Source organism: Podarcis raffonei, chromosome 5 (assembly GCF_027172205.1).
Source record: "Podarcis raffonei isolate rPodRaf1 chromosome 5, rPodRaf1.pri, whole genome shotgun sequence".
Taxonomy (NCBI): domain Eukaryota; kingdom Metazoa; phylum Chordata; class Lepidosauria; order Squamata; family Lacertidae; genus Podarcis; species Podarcis raffonei.
In genome coordinates this window covers 9,393,005-9,414,857 of record NC_070606.1, presented here as the reverse complement: position 1 = coordinate 9,414,857, position 21,853 = coordinate 9,393,005, and the positions used below count along the sequence as shown (strand labels likewise).

The following is a 21,853-nucleotide window of genomic DNA, read 5'->3' as shown; positions in this document are numbered from 1 at the left end:
CCCTCTATTCACATCGCAGGATTTATATTAGCCCTGCTACAGTTTTTAAACTTCTGCAGTTAATTCGTATGTATGCAACAAATTTACTCCACTCTTCTTCAAACTTTGTCACTTTTTGGTCTCAAATTTTATAGGTCATTTTTGCTAATTCTGTATATTCAAAAAAATTTAGTCTAGACCTTGCTTTTTAGAATCATTAGGAACATTATCACTTGGTATTTAACACCAGCAGTGATTAACAAGTAAACTGGAAAGGCAAATCATTACAATTGGATGGGTTTCCAGGAGAACTATATGAATATGCAAGCTTACCAATTCCCAAACCCACACAGTCATGACTTAACATCACATATAAAACAGCTGGGAATCTCTAGCCTACAAGCCAAATGTGAACCTGTAGCCTCCCAATTTCAGCTCCACCCAGCTAGGCTTTCCTTAGGGGAGCAGATGAGATCAAATGACCTACAGGTGTCCCAGAACTTGCCCTGGAATCCTCTGTAATGCACAGGTGTTTGCAACAGACACATTGATGTGAAGGTAGAAAGTATAAAAAACACTATTTTAATTCAACTCTAGATTACTCATACCTGGAAAGAGAGATACTGCACCAGCAGGAACTTTCCTTGTAGGTTTTGATGATGGCTCTAAAAAGCATATAATGCGGTCAAATTGAACATGCAAAACATTCACTTCAGAGTTACTTCTGATCAATTATAAAACGGAACACGAGAAGGAGCATTTTTCTAGTAAGTTAACCACAGTTTACAAGGAGTGGGGAGGTATAACTCGAACAAAATACAAGGGGAAATCTCACAGGTACAGTTTCTCCTATTTTTACTTTTCTAGCTGACATTAAAGTCCCTTAACCCTCCGCTCAGTAGCTGATTTGACCCATCATCAGATGCTACTTTCAAATTTAAAAGGTTTTCACCACCACCATAAGCACTTGGAAAGTTGCACATTAGAACTCAAGCCAAGGTTTTCTGGCTTCTAATTCATACATCATATAATCAGCACTATGCTCAAGTCCAGCATTCCCAATTAATATATCTCCATTACATTTAGGAAATCTCCGTAGTTCCGTCTGTTCCACATTTCAGAAATCCTCACCATCATTTATTGGGACCCGCGATTCTTTTTCCATCACATCTTCCCCTTTTGGCAATTCAGAGAAAAGGTCACTCTGGATGAAAAAAAGAGACCAACAGTAAATAGTTTCTGCATAAGATAAATGGTAAATAGGGTAGCTGCATAAATGATGGGGACCAAATATTATAGAATAAAACAATGCTAGACTCAAAAAAGGTGACATTTTGGAAATATACTTCACAAGGACATGTAGCAAACCATCATTTTGCTTCCTGGCTATTAATGAGACTGTCGGGGTAAACAGCATTAGAGAAGGAACCATTTTAATTTAGTTTTCCTTACTGGCTGCAAATTGCAACATGAAAAGTTTAGATTCATTGGGTGCAGAAATCAGCCAGTGTGAGATAATAGGACATCCACAACTTCAGGATTAGGTTATCAAACTATGGGATAATATTAATAATAATAATTTTTATTTATACCCCGCCCTCCCCAGCCAAGGCCTGGCTCAGGGCGGCTTACAAGCAATAAAAACAAGTTGAATCATTACAACTTAAAAACAAAATTAAAATACAACATTAAAATACTGAAACATTAAAATATTAAAATGTAGCCTCATTGCAGGAGGAGAAGGAAAGGAAAAAAGAAAAAGAGGGAAGGAATCAAATTGGCTCCAAGCCAAAGGCCAGGCGGAACAACTCTGTCTTACAGGCCCTGCGGAAAGAAATCAGATCCTGCAGGGCCCTGGTCTCATGAGGCAGAGCGTTCCACCAGGCCAGAGCCAGAGTTGAAAAGGCCCTGGCTCTGGTTGAAGCTAATCTAACTTCCTTAGGGCCCAGGACCACTAGGGTGTTGCTATTTATGGACCTTGAGGTCCTCCGTGGGGCATACCGGGAGAGGCGGTCCCGTAGGTACGAGGGTCCTACGAGATATCCAGGAACGATACTTTGTTGCCCATTTCAACATACCATTTTTATATTTATTTATTTATTTATTTCAATCTCATAACATTTATATACTAGTTGATTGTAAAAAACAACAACCTCAAAGTGGTTTAATATCCCTTATCTTCAACCCAAGCAGGAATTCTGCAAGCCACATCTAAAAGGTGCCACTCAATTCCTGACTTTGGAGAGTTGCCTTAGTACCAGTTTCACCTGCTCTTCTTCCTTTCAGCACTGCAAAAAATGCCTGTGTGGGCTGAACTTTATTCGCCAGATGCTCAAACACCATGCAACAGCCACTCAACGCTCTACAAAGACTTAATGATATGAAAAAGTAGCAGCAGCATGATATACTTGTGGTCACCTAACTGTGTTTGAAGAAAGCAAAAGGACAGGATTAGATCCACTGCCTTTAAACTGGATCGCCTTCAACAACCATCTGGATCTCCTGATATTGAAAGTGGCTATACCATGCAACGACGACAGGGAGAATGCTACTAGCTCAGAGATGGAAGGAAGGAGAAGTACCAATGAAAGAAAAATGGCAGATGAAACTGATGGGAGTATGCAGAGATGGCGAAACTGATGGGGAAGATCTGACACCAGGAAGATCAAGTATTTACTAAAGACTGGAGTAAATTTGTAATTTACTTAAAAGACCACTGTAAACAGTTAAAATCTTTGGCAGGGATGTAAGGACACTTGTAATGTGGAATTATTTATGATAACTATGGTTAATTAATAGATAATGGTAAAAGATGTGGAAAACTTAAATTTAAATATGGAATCCATATTTATTGAGACGCTGTGTTAGGTATCATCTAGAGCAGAAGGGTATCATCTCTGAGCTCTTTGTTTGATTCTGTGCATGGATTTGAATGATACCAACCTCTTCATCATCAAAGAGTCCTGTCCCACCACTGAAGAGGCCATCTTTAGAGCAAAATGGTGAGAAGTCTTCATCCGTCAACTTGGGGGGCTTAAAAATATCCCCATCGTCTAGGAAGAGGGAATACGTGTATCAATGTATTTTACAGTTGTTGGGAAGAAGTTCATTATGTGTCACAGAGTGAGCCGGTTAGTAAATTACAGTTCCAAATCGGAGTTAACTCTTTATTAGAAAAAAAGGATCTTCACAGACTTGCCTGTTACAGGCCTAACTAGCACGGCAGGTCATTCCCTGTAGGCCTTACTCCATGAAATGAGTTGCCAAGACTAAAGGTCCCTGCCTACCCATAGCCATCTATGTCTTCTCCTTTCCAGGGCTTTCCCCAAGCAATCAGAGACTGTGCTTGTATGCAGCCTGTCTTTGCTCTTCCCATTTCACGTCTCTCCTTGTTCTGGGAGACAAGGGGAGGGAAGCTTGTTGCAGCGGGAGAGGGAGACACCCACGACTCTTCACCAAACTGACCCATCTCTGCCTCTTGACCTCCCTGTTCCCACTCGCCTGCTTCAGCTTCTGCCTCTGATTTTGGCCTTCTCTCTGCCACAGACTCTCCCAACTCACTGAGCCCTGTTACTCCTTCAGCTTTCAACACTTCCTCTTCCTAGTCTTCTCCCTCTGACCACTCATCGTTGTCCAACCACCACTCCCCGGGCTCTGAGCCCTCTTCCCTTGGTTCTGCCCACCAGGCCTCTGCATACAACCAGCCCATGACATTATGAAGAACTAAGTCATCTACCCCAGAAAGAAGCCAGGAACAACTCTGACAAATTTACTGTCTGAGGGCCACAAAGACTCAAGCTTCCCACTCTTTCCACTCCATTGTATTTGTGGCTATACAGTTCAATGGATAAAGTAACAGATTGGGACTCAGAGCTGAAATCACATTTCATTTGAGTCACTTTGGGGTCAAGTTCTTTTGTAGTTCCTTGCTATGTGCAAAAGGAGCAACAAGGGTCTAAAAACGCAATAAAGGGCATCCTCATCTCATAGGAAACATTTTAAAACTTAAGAACAGCAACAACAAGACTGCGGTCACAATAAGACATGCAGAAATTGCTCAACCTTCTCCATATGCCTCTTCTGTCTTGGCACTAAAAAAAGGGAAGGTTAAACTTCCAACCCACAGTAGTATTCATTAAGATTGAGAACATTAAAACATTTAGAATAGGAATAACTAGGTGATGCCCCCATCAATTTCACCTCCAGACGTCCAAAGAAAACTTAACACATGGGAAAAAACCAACACTTACCATCTGATGAGACACTTTCTTCCTTATTTGTCACTGTGGCTTTATTTTTTGCATCTACCAATGGTTGAAGTAGAAGAAAGTTAATTGATCATTAACTTTTCTTTGCCAATGCATCATTTATAGAAACATTTGAAAAGCAATAAATAGAAAGCCAGGAAAAAATGAAATATTTATGACTTTTTATCACAGTTCCCCTCAAAGGACCTTCTATAACAGTAAAATACCATCTATCTATCTATCTATCTATCTATCTATCTATCTATCTATCTATCTTGCAAAGCCAACATAAGAATCAATCAGCATCATATCACTGAAAACCAGAAAGAAACCATAATGTTGTGCTCTTATGCTTGGGTCTGTTAGGGTATACCCATTTTTAACAAAAATAATATAAACAAATGCTATAAAATTTCGTTTCTACCTCTTGGGGGTGGAGGGAAAGGGGAAAGCTATTTTCATAACAGAAAGACTTTACCCAAATGGAATATTTTTCAATCTTCTTTCTAGTCACTGATCTCTCTTTGATAGCAGCTACTGATGGTTTTTGAACATTATTAAAAATATGTAAAATGCCAGGCTTATGTGGTCCAAACAGCAGCAGGTACATACAAGAGGGAAGTGTCAAGAGGTTCAGGTTAACCTCAGGGTTTGCAGAAGAATGAAGTACCGTATTTTTCACTCTATAAGACGCACTTTTCCCCTCCTAAAAAGTAAGGAAGTGTGTGCGTCTTATGGAGCGAATGCAGGCTCCATGGCTTCAGTGAAAGCAACGCGAAGCCTCCGGAGTGCAGCAGGAGCGCTCCCTCTTGCTCTCCTGGCTTCGCTTCGCTGGAGAGCCACTGTGCAGCGCCCCTTCTGTGAAGCGGGAGGAGAAATGGAAGGGGCTCCACTTCTCCTGCCGCTTCGCTGAAGGGGCGCTGCGCAGAGGGAAAGCTGCACAGCACCCCTTCAGCGAAGTGGGAGGAGAAATGGAAGGGGCTCTGTTCATGGAACTTTGAAGTGTCAGGCATAGCTCTAATGGCTTTAGCCCAAACGTAGCAGAGTTTTCCTGCACAGCGAAGAAGCTAGTTGAGGTGGAAATGACTAGTCAGCTAGACTCAGAATAACTATTTACAGGATTTATTAAAAGGAAAAATAAAACCAGCAGAGTTTCTGCATACAAAACAAAGCAAAATAAATCCTCTCTCTCTCTCTCTCTCTCTCTTAACCATACACAGCACTCCTACTCCTAACACACACCTAACATCACACTGTGCTAGCAATCCCTAGATAACAGAGTTGAGTGCTGGTCGTTAACCAATCAGAGTAAGTAGTTTCTAGGTCAAGCTGACCTTGGCTTTCTGCCAAGAGTAAATTGACACTGCCTTGAGTTAATTGTGTGAAGCCAGAATCTGTAAGTTTCCCGTGAGAACCAATTAACAGAAACTGAACATCTGTTTCTCCTGCCGCTTCGCTGAATGGGCGCTGCGCAGAGAGGGAGAGCTGCGTAGCACCTCTTTAGTGCTGAAGAGGCGAAGCACAGAGAGGGAAAGCTGCGCAGCGCCCCTTCAGTGAAGCGGGAGGAGAAACGGAGCCCCTTCCATTTCTCCTCCCGCTTTGCTGGAGAGGCGCTGAGCAGAGAGGGAGAGAACGTTTTTTTTCTTGTTCTCCTCCTCTAAAACTGGGTGCGTCTTATGGTCGGGTACGTCTTATAGAGTGAAAAATACAGTGGAGGTGGAGGGACCTGAAAGACTGAGCATGTGTTGAGTAATCATGGTGGGATGACTGTTGAGAGGAAGAACACTGAAAATTGGGTGGAAATTGAACATTGGAAAAGGACAAAGCAGCACACCAATATGAACGATACTTGTCCATTCTCTAGTTCTGTCAACAACTTGCTCTGCACAGTCTCCTGCCTGAGAAGAGAGAGATCTGAAGGCTCACATTTGTTCCCTTTATTTCCAGAGTTCAGGCCGAAAGTGAACATCACCCCAATACAAGAGGGAGGGGACAGGAGCCTTGGGAGAGAAATACCAAAAAGACCTTAGGAAAAACCCTACGGGTTGAACCCCAAAACTGCCCAGTGAAGGTGAAGGATGTTCAGTAGCCATGGAATACTGACTGACTAGTTTGGGAAGGAATGAATGGGAATGAAATGGGAATAGCTGAAATCCCCAGCAACAGAATTCCACATTGCAACATTTTGCTGCAAGTCACACTTGTCCTGCATGTTTCCAAATGCCAACAGAAAATGTTTTTCACACCGCACACATGCACAAAATTCAACTTTATCAAAGAAAAAAGCTCTGAGAAGCAGCTTACGTGATTGCTCTTCCTCTTCCCCTTTGATACGAGCGGCAAGCTCATCCGTAAATGATGTGGGCCTTTTCTTTTTCTGAAGTAGTCATATGGGAATGGATGGAAGAGGGAAAGAAAGAAACATACACACACACATATTTCGTTTCAATTTGGTTTCATAACTTTTTAAAAACTGCTGTTGAAAAGGGTTTTTTTTTTTTAAGAAAACTGACCGTTTTTTCAGACTATGAAAGAAATAGGCGATCATAAGAACAATTGCCCCCACTTCCCCAAAAATGGGTCAGGTGCCCTACTAGTTAACATCACTTTAGCATCTAGATTGGAAATTCTCCCCTGGATTACCAAAAGAGTTAAATTAGTCTTAAGACCGCTCTCAGAGAATAGTCAGAGAGAAGCAGATTTGTAGAAATAGCACCTGCAGTTCCAATGAGCAACGTTTTGTATGAAAATTGTCTGTTAGTATTATTTTAGATGATTTTCTGTTTTTCAAAGCTATATACACGATCCAAATGCAGGTTACTCATGATCATTTAGGTACAGAGTAGGGACCTTTTGGTCCTGTTCTCGGCTGCAAAAGACACGGTGGTGTTAAAGCCTTAAACAAAGAAAAAGATGTAGTCTAAAGCTATTATTATGATTTTACGAATAAGCAGTCTTCAGTACAAATATCTTATATTGAAACATTCTACTGGGTCATATGCCAAGCAGAAACCAAGCAGGTTTTACTTAGTGTACTTTTAGATGTCATAACTAGTCTTAGGCTATCTACAGCACCAAGAAAGAAGCCCTGCTTTGAGCCAACTGAATTGTATCAGAGAGTTTTCTGTCCTTTTCTAAGTTTTAACTGTGTATTGACAAATGTACTTTTTTCTGACTGACGGTTGAATAAAAGGTTGATGATGATTCTGTCCTTTTCTAAACATGGAAGAGCTAATCCATCAACTATGGTCAATATTTATTTTTTCCACACGTTTTTTTTGTCCGAAATTTTTCTGAATAAAACTAGAAATGACGTCAGGCAGCAATCACTTACCAGCCTTGCGTTCTCTTCTAAATCACCTTCTTCATCATCGTCTTCCCCTTTTTCAGAGTCACCAAAAAAATCATCTTCGTCACTCATCAGTGCCGTTCTCTGAAAAAACAAACACACACCACACTTCATGCTCCAGGACACTTGAGACAGAAAGTTGTACTTTATTTTACTATTTTTCATTTAATGTCTTTATAATAAATCTTCATCAAAAGATCTGAGAGTAGTTCACAATAGAAAAATACAACATAAAAAAGCACAAATAAATAATTAAGACAGAAAGAACAAAACAATAACCCTCCCTCCCACAACCGCATTTTAAAGTCTGCAGAATATTAATCAGCCAAAGGCCTGGTAGAACAGGAACATTTTCACCTGGCAACAAAAAATATATAACGAAGGCATCAGATGAAGTATACTGAGCCAGCTTTAGAGTCAATGCTTGTCAGGGAGTAGCTTTCCTTTCTGACAACAGCAGCATTCAACCTGATGTCGAAAGCTGTATGACAAGTAGAGTATTCTTCTCTCACACAGTCTTATGTTTCATTTCCATGAAAGGCTTTCCCAAGGCAGATACTGTCAGTTGAAGTGCCTGGAATCACTTTTACCTGCTAAGCTATACAGATTCAAGCAGGGCCAGCGCCACTGGTCATAATGGTTGGGCATTTGCCAATGAACCTAGGGTTCAGAAGGTTCCCCCATTAACTGTGCTCCCCAGAAGGCCATCAGTCTTGGGGACTAATCTGATCTTCACAACTGCAGCAAAAGCTGTAAGACCATACCCTTGTCCCTATTATCAGGAAAATCAGTGCTCTGTGTGTGCAAATGTAGCATGCCATAAAATAGCATCCACGTACCATTTTCAGGAGCATCCACTGCCAATCTAACCCAACCCGGAAGCAACTTTGTGATCTGCCTTTCTCCCTGCCAGAAATCAGCTGAGTACACTGAGCATACCTAGTATTATTTAGAGCTGGGTAAGGAAGCTGCAGGTACGTGGGTGGCGCTGTAGGTTAAACCACAGAGCCTAGGACTTGCCGATCAGAAGGTCGGCGGTTCGAATCCCCGCGACGGGGTGAGCTCCCGTTGCTCGGTCCCTGCTCCTGCCCACCTAGCAGTTCGAAAGCACGTCAAAGTGCAAGTAGATAAATAGGTACTGCTCCAGTGGGAAGGTAAATGGCATTTATGTACGCTGCTCTGGTTTGCTAGAAGCGGCTTAGTCATGCTGGCCACATGACCCGGAAGCTGTACGCCGGCTCCCTCGGCCAGTAAAGCGAGATGAGCGCTGCAACCCCAGAGTCGGTCACGACTGGACCTAATGGTCAGGGGTCCCTTTACCTTTACCTAAGGAAGCTGCAACAGTGGTCACATGCACATATGCATACACAGAGCTGTATTTTGGCAGGCTGATTTTGCAAACCAGAACCTCCACTGATTGTGCATCATGTTTGGTTGTTAAAATTGACAACTTTTCTACTTTTATAACAGTAGCTGCCACTTGTTCTCAGTGCTGCTTGTAGCTTTCTTAAGATCTTCCATTAGACATGTGGAAGAATAGTGTGTGTCTCTGCTCAGAGCTGGAGCTTATCAGGTTCATCTGCTCTTTTTTTTAATAAAAAAATCAAACCTAAATAATCTAGCCGGGAGGAAGGCAAAGCAGAAGAAGGAAAGTCCTTCTTTTCTCTCAAAGCCATCAGGGCTTGCTTGCTCCCATCCATTTTATGGTTAGTTCCCCCATACCCATACAAAAGGAAAATTTATTAAATATCACATTTAAAGTTGAAGTATTTAACCAGTGAACTCTGAACAATTCTAAATATATACTAAATCTATTGGAAATATGTTAAGATTCTGTGATAGTCACTTTTACATCTCTTTGTTTTGGTTTAACAAAAAAAAAATGCTTTCTATGAATGAAAAGCAATGAATTAGTATGGACTCTGTTCTGTAAAGAAAACTTGGGCAGTTAAGACAATAGCTACCTAAAATTATTTGTAGAACCCTTTAAGAAAAATCAGTTTCCATCTGTCTTTTTTTAAACACACATGCGTTTTATTAGGTTTGTCCCATGATCCATGGGTTGCATTCAACATAGCACGAAGGCTAAGGTTCTGTCAGCACAATGATTTTCTCACACAATGAAACCTTCCCCCCTTCTCTCTCCCCCCCCCCAAATCTGTTCCAGGGTTTCCCCCAACCCTTCAGAGCATCCCTTTTAGGGATGGCATATAGCACATGGAGGGGAGGAAAGGGGGACGGGACCTCGTTGTGCTAGCAGAAATCCTTGTGCTGGCTTCTGCTAGCACAACAATTTAGTTAAATACAGCCCTTTATTTTGTACTTTTAAAAGATTGGAGTTCAGTAGTCAGATCTAACAAGGAAGGTGCGTATCTTAAAGAACATTGGAAAGATTACTATTTGCAAGATACCCCATGAGGCCATTTGTACACTTATGCCACTGTTAGATTTCTAACACTCAAAATCCATGGCCCATTCCCTACCCATGGAAAAGCTGAATGTTTACGTTAGTAGAGAGTACACATGGTGGACTTCTTACCGGTTTGTGGTCTTCCTCACTTGCATTTTCAAATTCTTCCAGGTCCTGAAAGGCAAAAGCAATTTCAGACTAAATTAAACAACATTTATACAGGCTTTAGAATGTTCACTTCTTACGTCCATATAATCTTATGGTCTATACCACAGATAAAGTCGGGGACCCACCAACATGAAAATCCATAAATCCCTATAATTTCCCCAAAGTGTTTCAATTTTACATTTTAAACTTGGGGGGGGGGTATTCAAGGGGGAAAAATGTTCTTCATGCCTTCTTACCTCTTCATCTTTGCCTTCGCTGTCAATCATGCTTCCACGATCACTGTCTACTGAACCTTCTGTTTCATAGAAGGGAAACAAAGAAGACTTATGTGTCATATTATTCACTATATACCAATATCCTTTCCCCAGGTAATAATTATACACAACTATGCATATAACTTTCCACCTGACTCTTCTGTAACAATATGAAAGTGCTGACACCTGATTTACTTTTCCATCTTTATTATGTTTCCTACATTATTAAAAATATGAACTGTTTTTGAGTGCTTTAGCAGAAAAGCAGAATATAAATGTAGTAAATACATAATCAGACAATCCTTTTCACTCACATAATGAACCACATCCCTATTCACTTGCAACTTCAATTCTTCAAACCCAGAGACATTGAGTGGAAGAGCAGTCCTCTTTGGGTTCCCATGTCCAAGATGGGAGTGACAAGAAAAGTATTTTCTTTGCAAGAAAACCAGCAGTGGCTGCATTTCAGAAAAGTTTCCGTGGATATCAGCACGCTGCATTTCCATGAGGGAACAATTTTTTTTGTACGCTTTCAAATTCATCCCTACAGCAATGAAATTCTGGATCCTGCAACACAGTCCATTTCCATCCCTACACTACTGAATGAAAATACGTTTCCTTTTTAGTTTTGCACTAATCAGGGAAAATAACCAGTGGAGCAAATGGGCTGGGGGGGACGGACGGGACCAGGATTTCTTTTTACAAAGAACGTATGTGAGAATATACAGATCTTTATTCTTGAATGTCTGAGCACTGTCTTTATAACGATTTATTTTGTATTCTCTGAATGCATTTGCTTTTGTTTCTTTCTGGAAAATTTAATAAGAACAACAGCAACAAAATTATGTGAGGGAGAAAGCTCATCAGAAGATACCCTGATAGGTTCCATAAAGTCACAACTGAAAAAGATATGGTTTTGGGTACTCAAACATATTCAGTAGCCACCTCACACTTAAGTCATAACCAAAGTATCTAGTGGATTGTTCAAAATACTAAGACGAAAAAGCGACACATTTTTCAAAGCGTCAAAAATTAGCCATAGACTATGTTTTCCAAGCCAGTTAAGATTTAGTCAGGCACCCTTACAACATTTTTTGTAATGAAGTATTTGGCCTGCCATAAGTCAAACACAAATCAATATTTACCAATACTTTATTAATCCTATCACACACCTTCACTGGAGAGATCGCCAAGCCCAACATCATCTTGCTCCATGAAGAGCTGAGAGCCAATTAAATACGGTAAAGGCCTGTCAATATAAAGATCCTATAAAAAAAGGCAAAAAAGTATTTTTAGATTTCAAATGAATATGCCACAGGTCAAAATTTCACATTTCATAGATAAAACTCCGAAACACATTTAATGATTTGTAGTGTCCTGTTTTGATGGTAACTCCCAATTCCAGGTTTGAAATTAGGTACTCGGATACCACCAGGGAGTACAAAATTACCTCCAGGTGAGTCTCATCTTAGCAGATAAGGATAGAAGGAATAATGAGAGTGCCTCACTGAATTAATTCCGAATTGGGATCTTCCTTCTAACTGTAAAGTACAGTGGTACCTCGGGTTAAGAACTTAATTCGTTCTGGAGGTCCGTTCTTAACCTGAAGTACCACTTTAGCTAATAGGGCCTCCCGCTGCCGCAGCGTGCTTTCTGTTCTCATCCTGAAGCAAAGTTCTTAACCCGAGGTACTATTTCTGGGTTAGTGCAGTCTGTGACCTGAAGTGTCTGTAACTTGAGGTACCACTGTATATCAGCTCCCTAGGGCTAAAAGGAAAGACCAAAAGCTTCAGAAGTTAAACACTGTGTAGACTCTTTGGAGAGGGCTCTCTTCTTTGTGGTGCTGATAATGCCAAGGTTGCAGGTTCGATCCCTGTATGGGACAGCTGCATATTCCTGCACTGCAGGGAGTTGGCCCTTTCTACATTTCTGATTCTGTAATTCTTGCTTTCCCTTCCAAACTTGGAGCCTGCTCTGCCACTATGCTCAGTCTCCAAGTGGACAGGTTCCCTTTCCTCTTTAGTCGCTGAGCTACTATCACATTCCATCTCCTGTCTCCATCTGCAGAGAAGGTACTGAGTGTGTGTATGAAGAATGGCAGGGTGGACCAGCTCAGGCAAGAAGAATAACAGATAGACAGCGCTGCCTTGATGCTCTTCACCCCTCCACACCATTTATAACACATTGTAGCCAAATTATTATGGAGGGCTGCTGTTGCTTCTAGTTCAGGATGTGAGAGCAAGACTCACTTGTTCAGCAGGTTTGAGGGAGACAGTGAGGACTTGCCTATCTTCAAGTATAGGGCAATGATGGCTCACCAATGCCTGGATGTCTGTCATCTACTCATTTGTGAATTGTCACTGCTAATAACTCTCTGTACTTTTCTGCATTTCACAATGGTTCTCTCTCATTAACCCTATAAGTAGACTTCAGTCCTGCTCTCCGCAGGGTTCTGAGCAGGATTTAACACCACGGTCATCAAATTGATGAGCAGGGGGTTAAATCCTGTTGCTTCTGCTGTGCAGGCCAGTTCCCCTCGCTGTTAACATCACGCCTGTCAGAATGACACGAGGGGGTGTGATTTGGAGGGAATGGCATCACAGGCCAAACTGGACCCCGTGGTCGGTCAAGAGTGGACAACAGGCAGGAGGTTACTCATCGCTGCTTTACTGTGTCATGAGCTTTCAGAGTTAATGTTACTAAAATTTCGAAATGCACCCAGATCAATTTCTCCATGGTCTTATCTTCCAAGGTACAAGAGAATGGCTATCAGTATTTACAGCTAAAAAATGGTAAAGGTAAAGGACCCCTGACAGTTAAGCAGCAACACCTTTCAGAAGCAGCGCTCACACTATTGTGTATCTTCCACTTTCCATCCTTCAAGTGTAGTTGCTCTGCAAAGTTTGAAATTAAAACATTGTAAATTTACTCTTTTAGAGACAAAGTTACATTACCTTTGGCTCCAATATTAGTTCTATCCTTTCATTAGTTTCTTCTTCAGAATCTGAGTTCCCTGCTTTGATGTCCAGCTGTTCAAAGGCACTGTCCAACACCTGCAGCCCATAATTCACAGCTTCTTGGATTTTGGGAATCAGATCGGCTTCTTTCTGTTCACGGGTTTTCTCCTTTAGGATCAAAAGAACCACATTTCATTGTTAATTTCCCATTATACTCATTTTTCAAAAATGTGATGGGGAAAGTTGGGATTTTGGTCAACATGGCTTGGCCACTCTTAATGGGCTGCATTACTAAACATGGAGCTAAAACATCCTGAATGGAATGCCTTCATAAAGCTGGACTTTTAAAAAAACAAAATATGCTCTCCTTTTCCCTTCTATGAAGAAGGCACTCAAAGTGGCTAACAAATAAAAAGCAAATATGAAAGCAATAATAATCCAATCATAAAAACACAAATAAGCTGAACTTAAAACTTCAGCACTAACCATGATAAAAGAAGTCAACAGAACCTGATCACCAATAGTCATTTCCTACAAGACATGGAAGGGACGAGTACTCAGAATTGACAGTAATGAGCAGCAATACTGACAATCATGAGGCTGGATCAGAAAAGGGGAACCTGTGACCCTCCAGATATTTTTGGACTTTAATTCCCATCAGCCCCAGCCAATAGTCAAGGATGACAGGAAATATAGTACAATAACACCCGGAGAACTACAACTGCCCCACCCTGGGCTAAATACACAAGGTTAAGGCATATACGGCAAGACTGACTTTAAAAGAGAGAGATGGGGTGGAAAGAAAAGCTTTCTTGAATCACAGGACTGCAAAGTACCTTGGAGATCATCTATTCCAGGGGTAGACAATGCAGTGCCAGTGGTCAAGGAGGATGGGAGTCCAACAGTTTCTCAAGGGTACTACATTGGCTATCTCTGATCTAGTCTGATCCTTGTCTCAGTGCAGGATCTACAGGAAGCAACTACAGTATTCCTGACAGATGGCTATCTAGTTTCTATTTAAATACTTCCAGTAAAGGAGAGTTCACTACCTCTCAAGGGGGTCTATTCCTCTGTTGAACAGCTATTACACTAGGAAGTTTCTCCTATTTTTTAGTCAAAATCTGCCTCCCTGGAATTTTGGCCCATTGATCCTGCCCTCTGGAGCAACAATGAACAAGTTTTAACTCAAATACAGACAGATTTTACAGGACTAGGGCCAAGTCCTTGAAAGCAGTCCTTCTCTAATAAGTCAAAAGATTGTAATGGGCAAAAAGAGCACTTGGAGCTTTTAAATTCAAAAGCAGCAGCTTGAATTGTGCCTAGAAGCCAGCAGTTTGCCAATTCAGTAGACTCAAGCCAAGTTGAATAGGCTTAGATTGCAAGAGGACATTCTGCACTGTACAAACAGCCTTTGATGGCAGCTCTACTTAACTGCGTTCATTTTCCCATCAAAAGTGAAAAACGAAAGGACCCCAAATAACATTTACAGTTCCCAACTGCAGAACTACTGCTTGGCTTGAGTGATAATTATTATATCTAATTGCAGCTTGACTAGTTGATGACCAGGTTTAGTCATTTGCTGGGGTGAGAATTTTCATGTGGTGGTTAAGTGGGTATACCCCTCTTTCTCACCACACAAATAACTTCATGCATGCCATGGGCAATCCACATGGGTTCTCAAAACTGATGTTTCCCCATTTGCAATTGTGCAGATAAGTTATCCACACAACTGGGAGCATGAATGGAGTGTGTATATCATATATCATGTTGGGGAGGGGATGTGATGAGCTCAATCCTGAAACAATTCACTGTCTTTGACATGTCTGCCTTTTAAATTGCACTCTGTGAAACTATCAAGAATGATAACACAACACGGCAGGAAATGCCAAAGATGGAATTACAGTCTCTCTCGAAGACTAAAGCCATAAAAAATAGGATCTTTAGCACTCAGGAACACCGTACATCTGAAGGCTTTCAAATGGAATGATTCACCTGTGCCTGAAGCACATGAAATCCATTATTACACATTAGAGAAAGGAAGTGGGAAGCTGAGAGGGGAACAAAATACCATTGGACACCACCCTCTGAAACTATGTTACCTATAGCTCATCCTCCTGAACCTTTCAACAAGCAGACTCCCACCCTCCCCACCTCAGAGAAAGGAAGAGAATGGTAGAAAGAGAAAGGTAATTTGGGAGGTGTAAGGAGGCAGAGCATGCCCTCAAAGAGATTGAATGTGCTTGCTTGGCAGCTCCAGAGAGGACCCAGGAACTGGTAGGCAGGAGGTGGTTGACAAATATAACAATGGCCTGCAAATATTGCAGTTTTGCTCTCGCAGAGGAGAAGCTTCCTATCAGTCATCACTGCCCTCTGCATCTGAATCCTCAATGATTAAAGAAGAACTCATTTTTTGGCAAGTGTGGGGAGAGTCTGCCACTGATAAATACCTCCTCCCACCCTCCCTGAACTTTCAATTTGTAATCTTCAGCATTGCAAATATTGAAGGTTACCATTACCAATATATTGCATATTCTTATGTATTATTACATATTCTTATGTAATCCACTTGCCTGTTCTGGTCTGTCACTCACTTCAGATTTGGATATGGTTTCTTCCACTTCATCGTCATACACTCTCTATAAAATTAATTCAATTTTTTTTAATTAAGTTTCAGCATCTGATACAAATAGCCTTCACAAGCAAAGGCAAGTCACCATGCTACCTGTACTATTAATACTTTTCAGTGGAAGAGCCAAACAGTAAGTGCCAAATGAAACAAGATTATGGCATCTGTTTAACCTGCACCATCACAGATAAAGTGGGGGGGATCTTTCAAGCCAAAGGGACAAACAGTACCCCCTCCCCCATAGCCCCTCTCCTAAAATGATTCTTTCACTTCATGTATCTGATCCCCAAGTGGAAAAAATGATAGTGAAGGAAGGAGCTGGGGGTTGTAAATCTGGTGGCCTGGAGGTGTGTTCAGCTCCCCTTACCCACGTACTTTGGCTCCCTTTCACTTAAAACTAGTTATGCTATAGCATAATCTGAAAATTCACTGTCCAACAAGTCAGTCATTCCTCATTTTTCATGTTTGCATCCCGTTTCTTACACATCTCAGAGAGCAAGAATCTATCCTTGCATTATGGAATTCAAAAGCACCCATTAATCAATTACATGCTTACATGATATTGTACTTGGTGCAAATCAAATCTATTAGAACCCTTGTGTTCATTATGAGCACTTCCTTCTATGATGCCTTCTCATACTACACCAGAGTTGGCTTAAGCATATCTCAGTTCATATCATAGTATTCAATTACTGCACACTCACATTTTCAATGAACTGTGTATTTGAAAGCATGAGGAAGCCATTGAAGACATTGTGCAGCCGGCAATCTACACTTTTGGTTTCGTGGATCAGCCTGTCCATTTGCTTCTTGATTTCATGTGTCCTGGAGATAGTTTGCTGGGAGAATTCTTGCAAAAACTGCAACAGCTACAAAAACAGAATATGCACTTGCTCAGACTTTTAAGCCATAGCTTAGAAACTGAAGTAATGATGTAAGACAAGGAGAACAGGAAAGTGTTCTTCCTACAAAATAATTAAGCTTGCTATCCAGCAACTGAAAAATACAACAGGCAGCTTATAGAAAGCAGCTAAAAATATACTACCGACTGTGTAACAACCATATTCTTGGAGAATGAACTGAGAGTAGAATCTCAACTGTAATAAACAAAGATGAAGCTCATGGTGCTCTATGTACTATAGAAGGTGCGAGGAACCTCCAGCCCACAGGCCAAACTTGGCTCACAGGCCCATTTGGACCACAAGGCTGTTTTCCCCAAGGAATTCCACAGGGAGAACATGGTTATTGGGAAAACCTCTTATATCCTACCACACCCCACATGTCTGACATTAAGAGGGTTCAGATGACCACCACTCTCATACACATTGTAAAAACAAGTACCGTATTTTTCGCACGATTGGACGCACCGGACCATAGGGCGCACCTAGTTTTTTGGGGGGGAAATAAAGGAAAAAAATTTCCCTTTATTTCCCCCCCAAAAGCAGGTCAGGGAAACCGAACCAGGTCGAGGAACAGCGGGATAGTGGCGCTGCGCCTCCCTGCTGTCCCCCAAGCTTGTGGGACTGGCTGATCTCTGCTTCAGGGCGCCCCGCCCGCCGGGCGGCAGGCTGCTATCCGCAGCTTGGGGAGCCTTGCGGGGAACTCCTGCAGGGCTCCCCACGCTGCGGATGTCTGCCCGGCGTGAGGGGCGCTCTGCTTCAGGGCGCCCCTCGCGCCGGGCGGCAGGCTGCTATCCGCAGCGTGGGGAGCCCTGCGGGGAACTCCTGCAAGGCTCCCCACGCTGCGGATGTGTTCCCGAAGCGCCGGGCGCTCTGCTTTCAGGGCGCCCGACGCTCCGGGAAGCAGGCTGCTATCCGCAGCCTAGACATCCCTGCGGGACCTCCCACAGGGTTGCCTAGGCTGCGGATGTGTTCCCGAAGCGCCGGGCGCTCTGCTTTCAGGGCGCCCGACGCTCCGGGAAGCAGGCTGCTATCCGCAGCCTAGACATCCCTGCGGGACCTCCCGCAGGGTTGCCTAGGCTGCGGATGTGTTCCCGAAGCGCCGGGCGCTCTGCTTTCAGGGCGCCCGACGCTCCGGGAAGCAGGCTGCTATCCGCAGCCTAGACATCCCTGCGGGACCTCCCGCAGGGTTGCCTAGGCTGCGGATGTGTTCCCGAAGCGCCGGGCGCTCTGCTTTCAGGGCGCCCGACGCTCCGGGAAGCAGGCTGCTATCCGCAGCCTAGACATCCCTGCGGGACCTCCCGCAGGGTTGCCTAGGCTGCGGATGTGTTCCCGAAGCGCCGGGCGCTCTGCTTTCAGGGCGCCCGACGCTCCGGGAAGCAGGCTGCTATCCGCAGCCTAGACACGGCTAGCGGAGCGCTAATCCCGAAGCTTGGGGCTGCGGAGCTCAGCGCGCCCCAAGCTTCTGGGTGCCGGCAAGGTCTAGACGGCTAGTGGAGACCTTGCCGGCACCCAGAAGCTTGGGGCGCGCTGAGCTCCGCACGCCCCAAGCTTCGGGATTAATGCAGCGCTCCGCTAGCCGTGGGAGAGCTGGGTCTCCCACGGCTAGCGGATAGCTTCCTGAAGCCTGGAGAGTGAGAGGGGTTGGTGCGCACCGACCCCTCTCACTTTCCAGGCTTCAGCGAAAGCCTGCATTCGCCCCATAGGACGCACACACATTTCCCCTTGCTTTTTAGGAGGGAAAAAGTGCGTCCTATGGTGCGAAAAATACGGTATGTGCTTGCAGGGATGCATAGGTCAACCCTGCCACTCCCACCAACACATCTGGCAGCTAGCTATCCTTCTGGCATTTATTGAGTGCAAGGAAGGACCTGAATCAGATCAGGATCACTTGCAAGGAGGAGTATTATGTTCAGAGCAGGACTTTTATTGTGGGGGGCAGAACCAAACTATCTGCAACATGAATGGTCAGTTAGTTTAGTATTTTTATTGTTCTACTTGATTTGGGGGGCAGCTGCCCCCCTGCAACTCCCTGGCCATGCCCATGTGGGCAGAGCTTGCCCCCCCCATTCTTTCCATGGGTGTAAGGGATCATCTCTTGTGATGCACAAAGCAATGGGGTGAAAGGCTGCATCCGTCTCCTGGGTGATTTGCAAATGTCCACACTTGCAACACACAGGTGGTAGTGCCACAATTTGGCATCCCAACTGCCTTTAGGCACCACCACACTTAAGGAAGAGAGGTGAGGCACTAACATCGCACCACTTTTGCAACTCTACCGCCAGCGGAAGGGTGGCTCATTTCTGAAAGGAAGACACAAGCCACTTCTTCCTTCTGTTCTGACAGCAAATTGGGACTTGCTTGGAAGGTGGTGGACTCTCCTTCATTGGAGGTTTTTAAGCAGAGGTTGGATGGTCATCTGCCATGGATGCTTTATAGTTGAGATTCGGGGTCCCTTACAACTCTACAGTTCTACGATTCCTCTTATTCTTCTGTCAGTGCATGCCTGCTACCTGGAGCATGTTGTGCCCTTCTCCCTATAGGCAAGAAAGAGGCGGCTGAGGCTTTTAAAGCATAGGAAGCGGAAAGTAGGGTTTGCCATCTTTGTTCTGGCAAAACATAGGACAGAGCGGGGTGGGTTTTTCTTTTCTTTTCATCTGGCTCTGAAGTGACTTCAAAACAATCTATTACATTACAACCTAGTGCAACCTAACAGGATGGCCCCTCTGGAATTTGTCACGCATGCACACAAATTCGCAAATCTTGTGCTTGGCTATCTGGAGCTTAAACACACGACATTTCACACCCCCTTTAAAAAACCACATGCTTTTGGCCAAAGAATATGAAGAAGATTGGCAAAACAAACTAATGAACTACGCAGGACATATTACACAATTTGAAACCCAAGAAAGAAAAGGACATTTTTCTTTTAAAGGGAAAATGTTTAAGGCATATATTGCAAGCTTTGTGTATAGATTTCTACATTAGTCGAACTTCTAAAGGTCACTTGTAACAACATGAGTAAGATTTTAAAATTGGACTGCTAAAAATATAAGATTCTATAGACGTGCATGAATTAGTATAAAATAATGGAACCAGGACTGGGAGTGGAGGGAAGTCAATTAAGATATATGAGTTAAATTTTTGACATGATGTTATTTTGTTTTTTTGTTGTCGTTATTATAAAATTAATAAATTGTATCTTAAAAACAAAAAACCACGTGCTTTTGGAGAGGACCCCTAACTTGGCAAAGAGAAAACAAAATTTTTTTCCCCTTCCAGTAGCACCTTAAAGACCAAGTTAGTTAGTTCTTGGTATGAGCTTTCGTGTGCATCTGAAGAAGTGTGCATGCACACGAAAGCTCATACCAAGAACTAACTTAGTTGGTCTTTAAGGTGCTACTGGAAGGAAAAAATTTTTTTGTTTTGACTATGGCAGACCAACACGGCTACCTATCTGTAATTGGCAAAGAGAGAGAGACCTGAAATACAGGACGAAACTGTTTATCAACCCAGGACGTAGCATTTTACATTGAAGCAGGAGGCCATCCCGTATTACACAGGACAGGGGGCGACCCGGGCAGGGCAGGGCAAGGGGAACGACAGCACGACGCCCCCCGCCCTCCGCAGGCACCCTGGTCACGGGCTGCGCTCTCTGCACGCGCTCAGGAGCGCTGTTGCCGCCGCGAGGGTGGCAAACGCCTTGGCAGCCCCCTAACGACGCGTTTATCCGGCAGCGGCCCCGGCCTCTCACCCCCGCGTCGGCGGCCAAGGACCAGCACGGGCTCCCGGCTCGGACCTCCTCCAGGGACCAGGCTCGCTCCCACAGCAGCAGCGCCGCCGCAGCCGCCGCCGTAGCCCCGGGGGGAGCCTCCGCCGCCGCCGCCCCCGACGAGGACGACGAGGACGACGCGGGAGGAGAAGCGGCCGACGAGGACATGGTCGCTGACGGGAAGACGCTGAGGCGCCCCTCGCGACGGCGGTTTAACTGCCGCCCTCGGCCCAGCGGTCAGCTGACTCCTCCCGGGCGGGTCGCGTGACTGGGCTGCCGCTGATAGAGGCAGGGAAAAAATGCAGAGCGGCCCCGCGCTCCGCGGCTTCCGGCCTCATTTCGAGATTTCGGAAGAGGGAGGGAGGGAGGGAGGGAACCGTGAGGGCGCCTGCGCGAGAAAGGGCTGGCGCTTGCGCACGCGCGCACGGCGAGGCTGTACGTTCCACATAGAGCCCCGCCCCCCTTCTCGTGGAATCGTTCAGAAAGGGGACCCATGGGTCATCTAGTCCACCCCTACCCCGGCATAGCTGTCAACTTACAGATTTGAAAATAAGGGACCAGCAGCCTCGAAAATAAGGGATCAGCAGCCAAAATAAGGGATTTTGGCTTGGCTTATACGGAAATCCCTCACTGATGGAGCCATACTGCTTTGGCTGCCACTGACTGTGTTTTGCAGGGGGTTGGGCTACATGATCCTAAGGGTCTACAACTCCCACCAAAGAAGAGGGGCAGACAAAACGGATGAACGACGTCGAGATGGCAAAGCTTGCAGGCAGAATTAGAAACCAGGAAGAGGACCTCTTTAATAAAGAATGGGGAAAGTTTATAATTTAGTTGAAAAGCTATTGTCAAGAGTTACATACATTGGTAGGGTTGACAGAAAACTTGTAGTAAAAATGTGAACTATGGATGGACAAATGATTTATAAAAATAGAGTTATGAAAGGGATGCAGAGGGGGAAATCACTACATTAAGATGCGGCACTGGTTGGAGGGGATGCTAAGCAGCACGTCGGGGCTGCCGTCGTCCTGGTGCAAGGAGTTCCATCGGCCCTTCGCCGCCCAAGAGAGAGAGAGAGGGAGGGAGACAGACTCTCGCCCACGCCGCCCGTGAGCCTGGCATGAGGCAGATGCGGTGCTACCGCGGCCCTGAAGTGCCGCCCTTCTGTGTCCCTCCCCATCTCCTCCTCTTC

General features: G+C 44.1%; 1 protein-coding gene across 7 annotated transcripts in view; it reads right to left on the bottom strand.

The window, feature by feature from the left end:
* Nucleotides 1-20,958, bottom strand: part of LOC128413596 (WASH complex subunit 2A-like) — a 45,403-nt gene extending 24,445 nt beyond the window's left edge. For 5 of the 7 annotated variants that reach the window (XM_053387734.1, XM_053387736.1, XM_053387735.1 and 2 more), the window contains exons 1-10: nucleotides 13,362-13,461; nucleotides 11,580-11,673; nucleotides 10,390-10,448; nucleotides 10,115-10,159; nucleotides 7,561-7,659; nucleotides 6,531-6,603; nucleotides 4,230-4,283; nucleotides 2,923-3,032; nucleotides 1,111-1,183; nucleotides 588-644 (exon numbers count right to left, since the gene is read on the bottom strand). In XM_053387734.1, the coding sequence (XP_053243709.1) occupies nucleotides 588-644; nucleotides 1,111-1,183; nucleotides 2,923-3,032; nucleotides 4,230-4,283; nucleotides 6,531-6,603; nucleotides 7,561-7,659; nucleotides 10,115-10,159; nucleotides 10,390-10,448; nucleotides 11,580-11,622 (613 nt within the window). In that variant the 5' untranslated portion in view covers nucleotides 11,623-11,673; nucleotides 13,362-13,461. Of the gene's footprint in view, nucleotides 1-587; nucleotides 645-1,110; nucleotides 1,184-2,922; nucleotides 3,033-4,229; nucleotides 4,284-6,530; nucleotides 6,604-7,560; nucleotides 7,660-10,114; nucleotides 10,160-10,389; nucleotides 10,449-11,579; nucleotides 11,674-13,361; nucleotides 13,533-15,934; nucleotides 16,001-16,694; nucleotides 16,860-20,643 lie in introns of those variants that run through there. The other 2 variants (XM_053387737.1, XM_053387733.1) reach the window with 2 other exon arrangements.
* Between the last annotated feature and the right edge of the window lie 895 nt (nucleotides 20,959-21,853).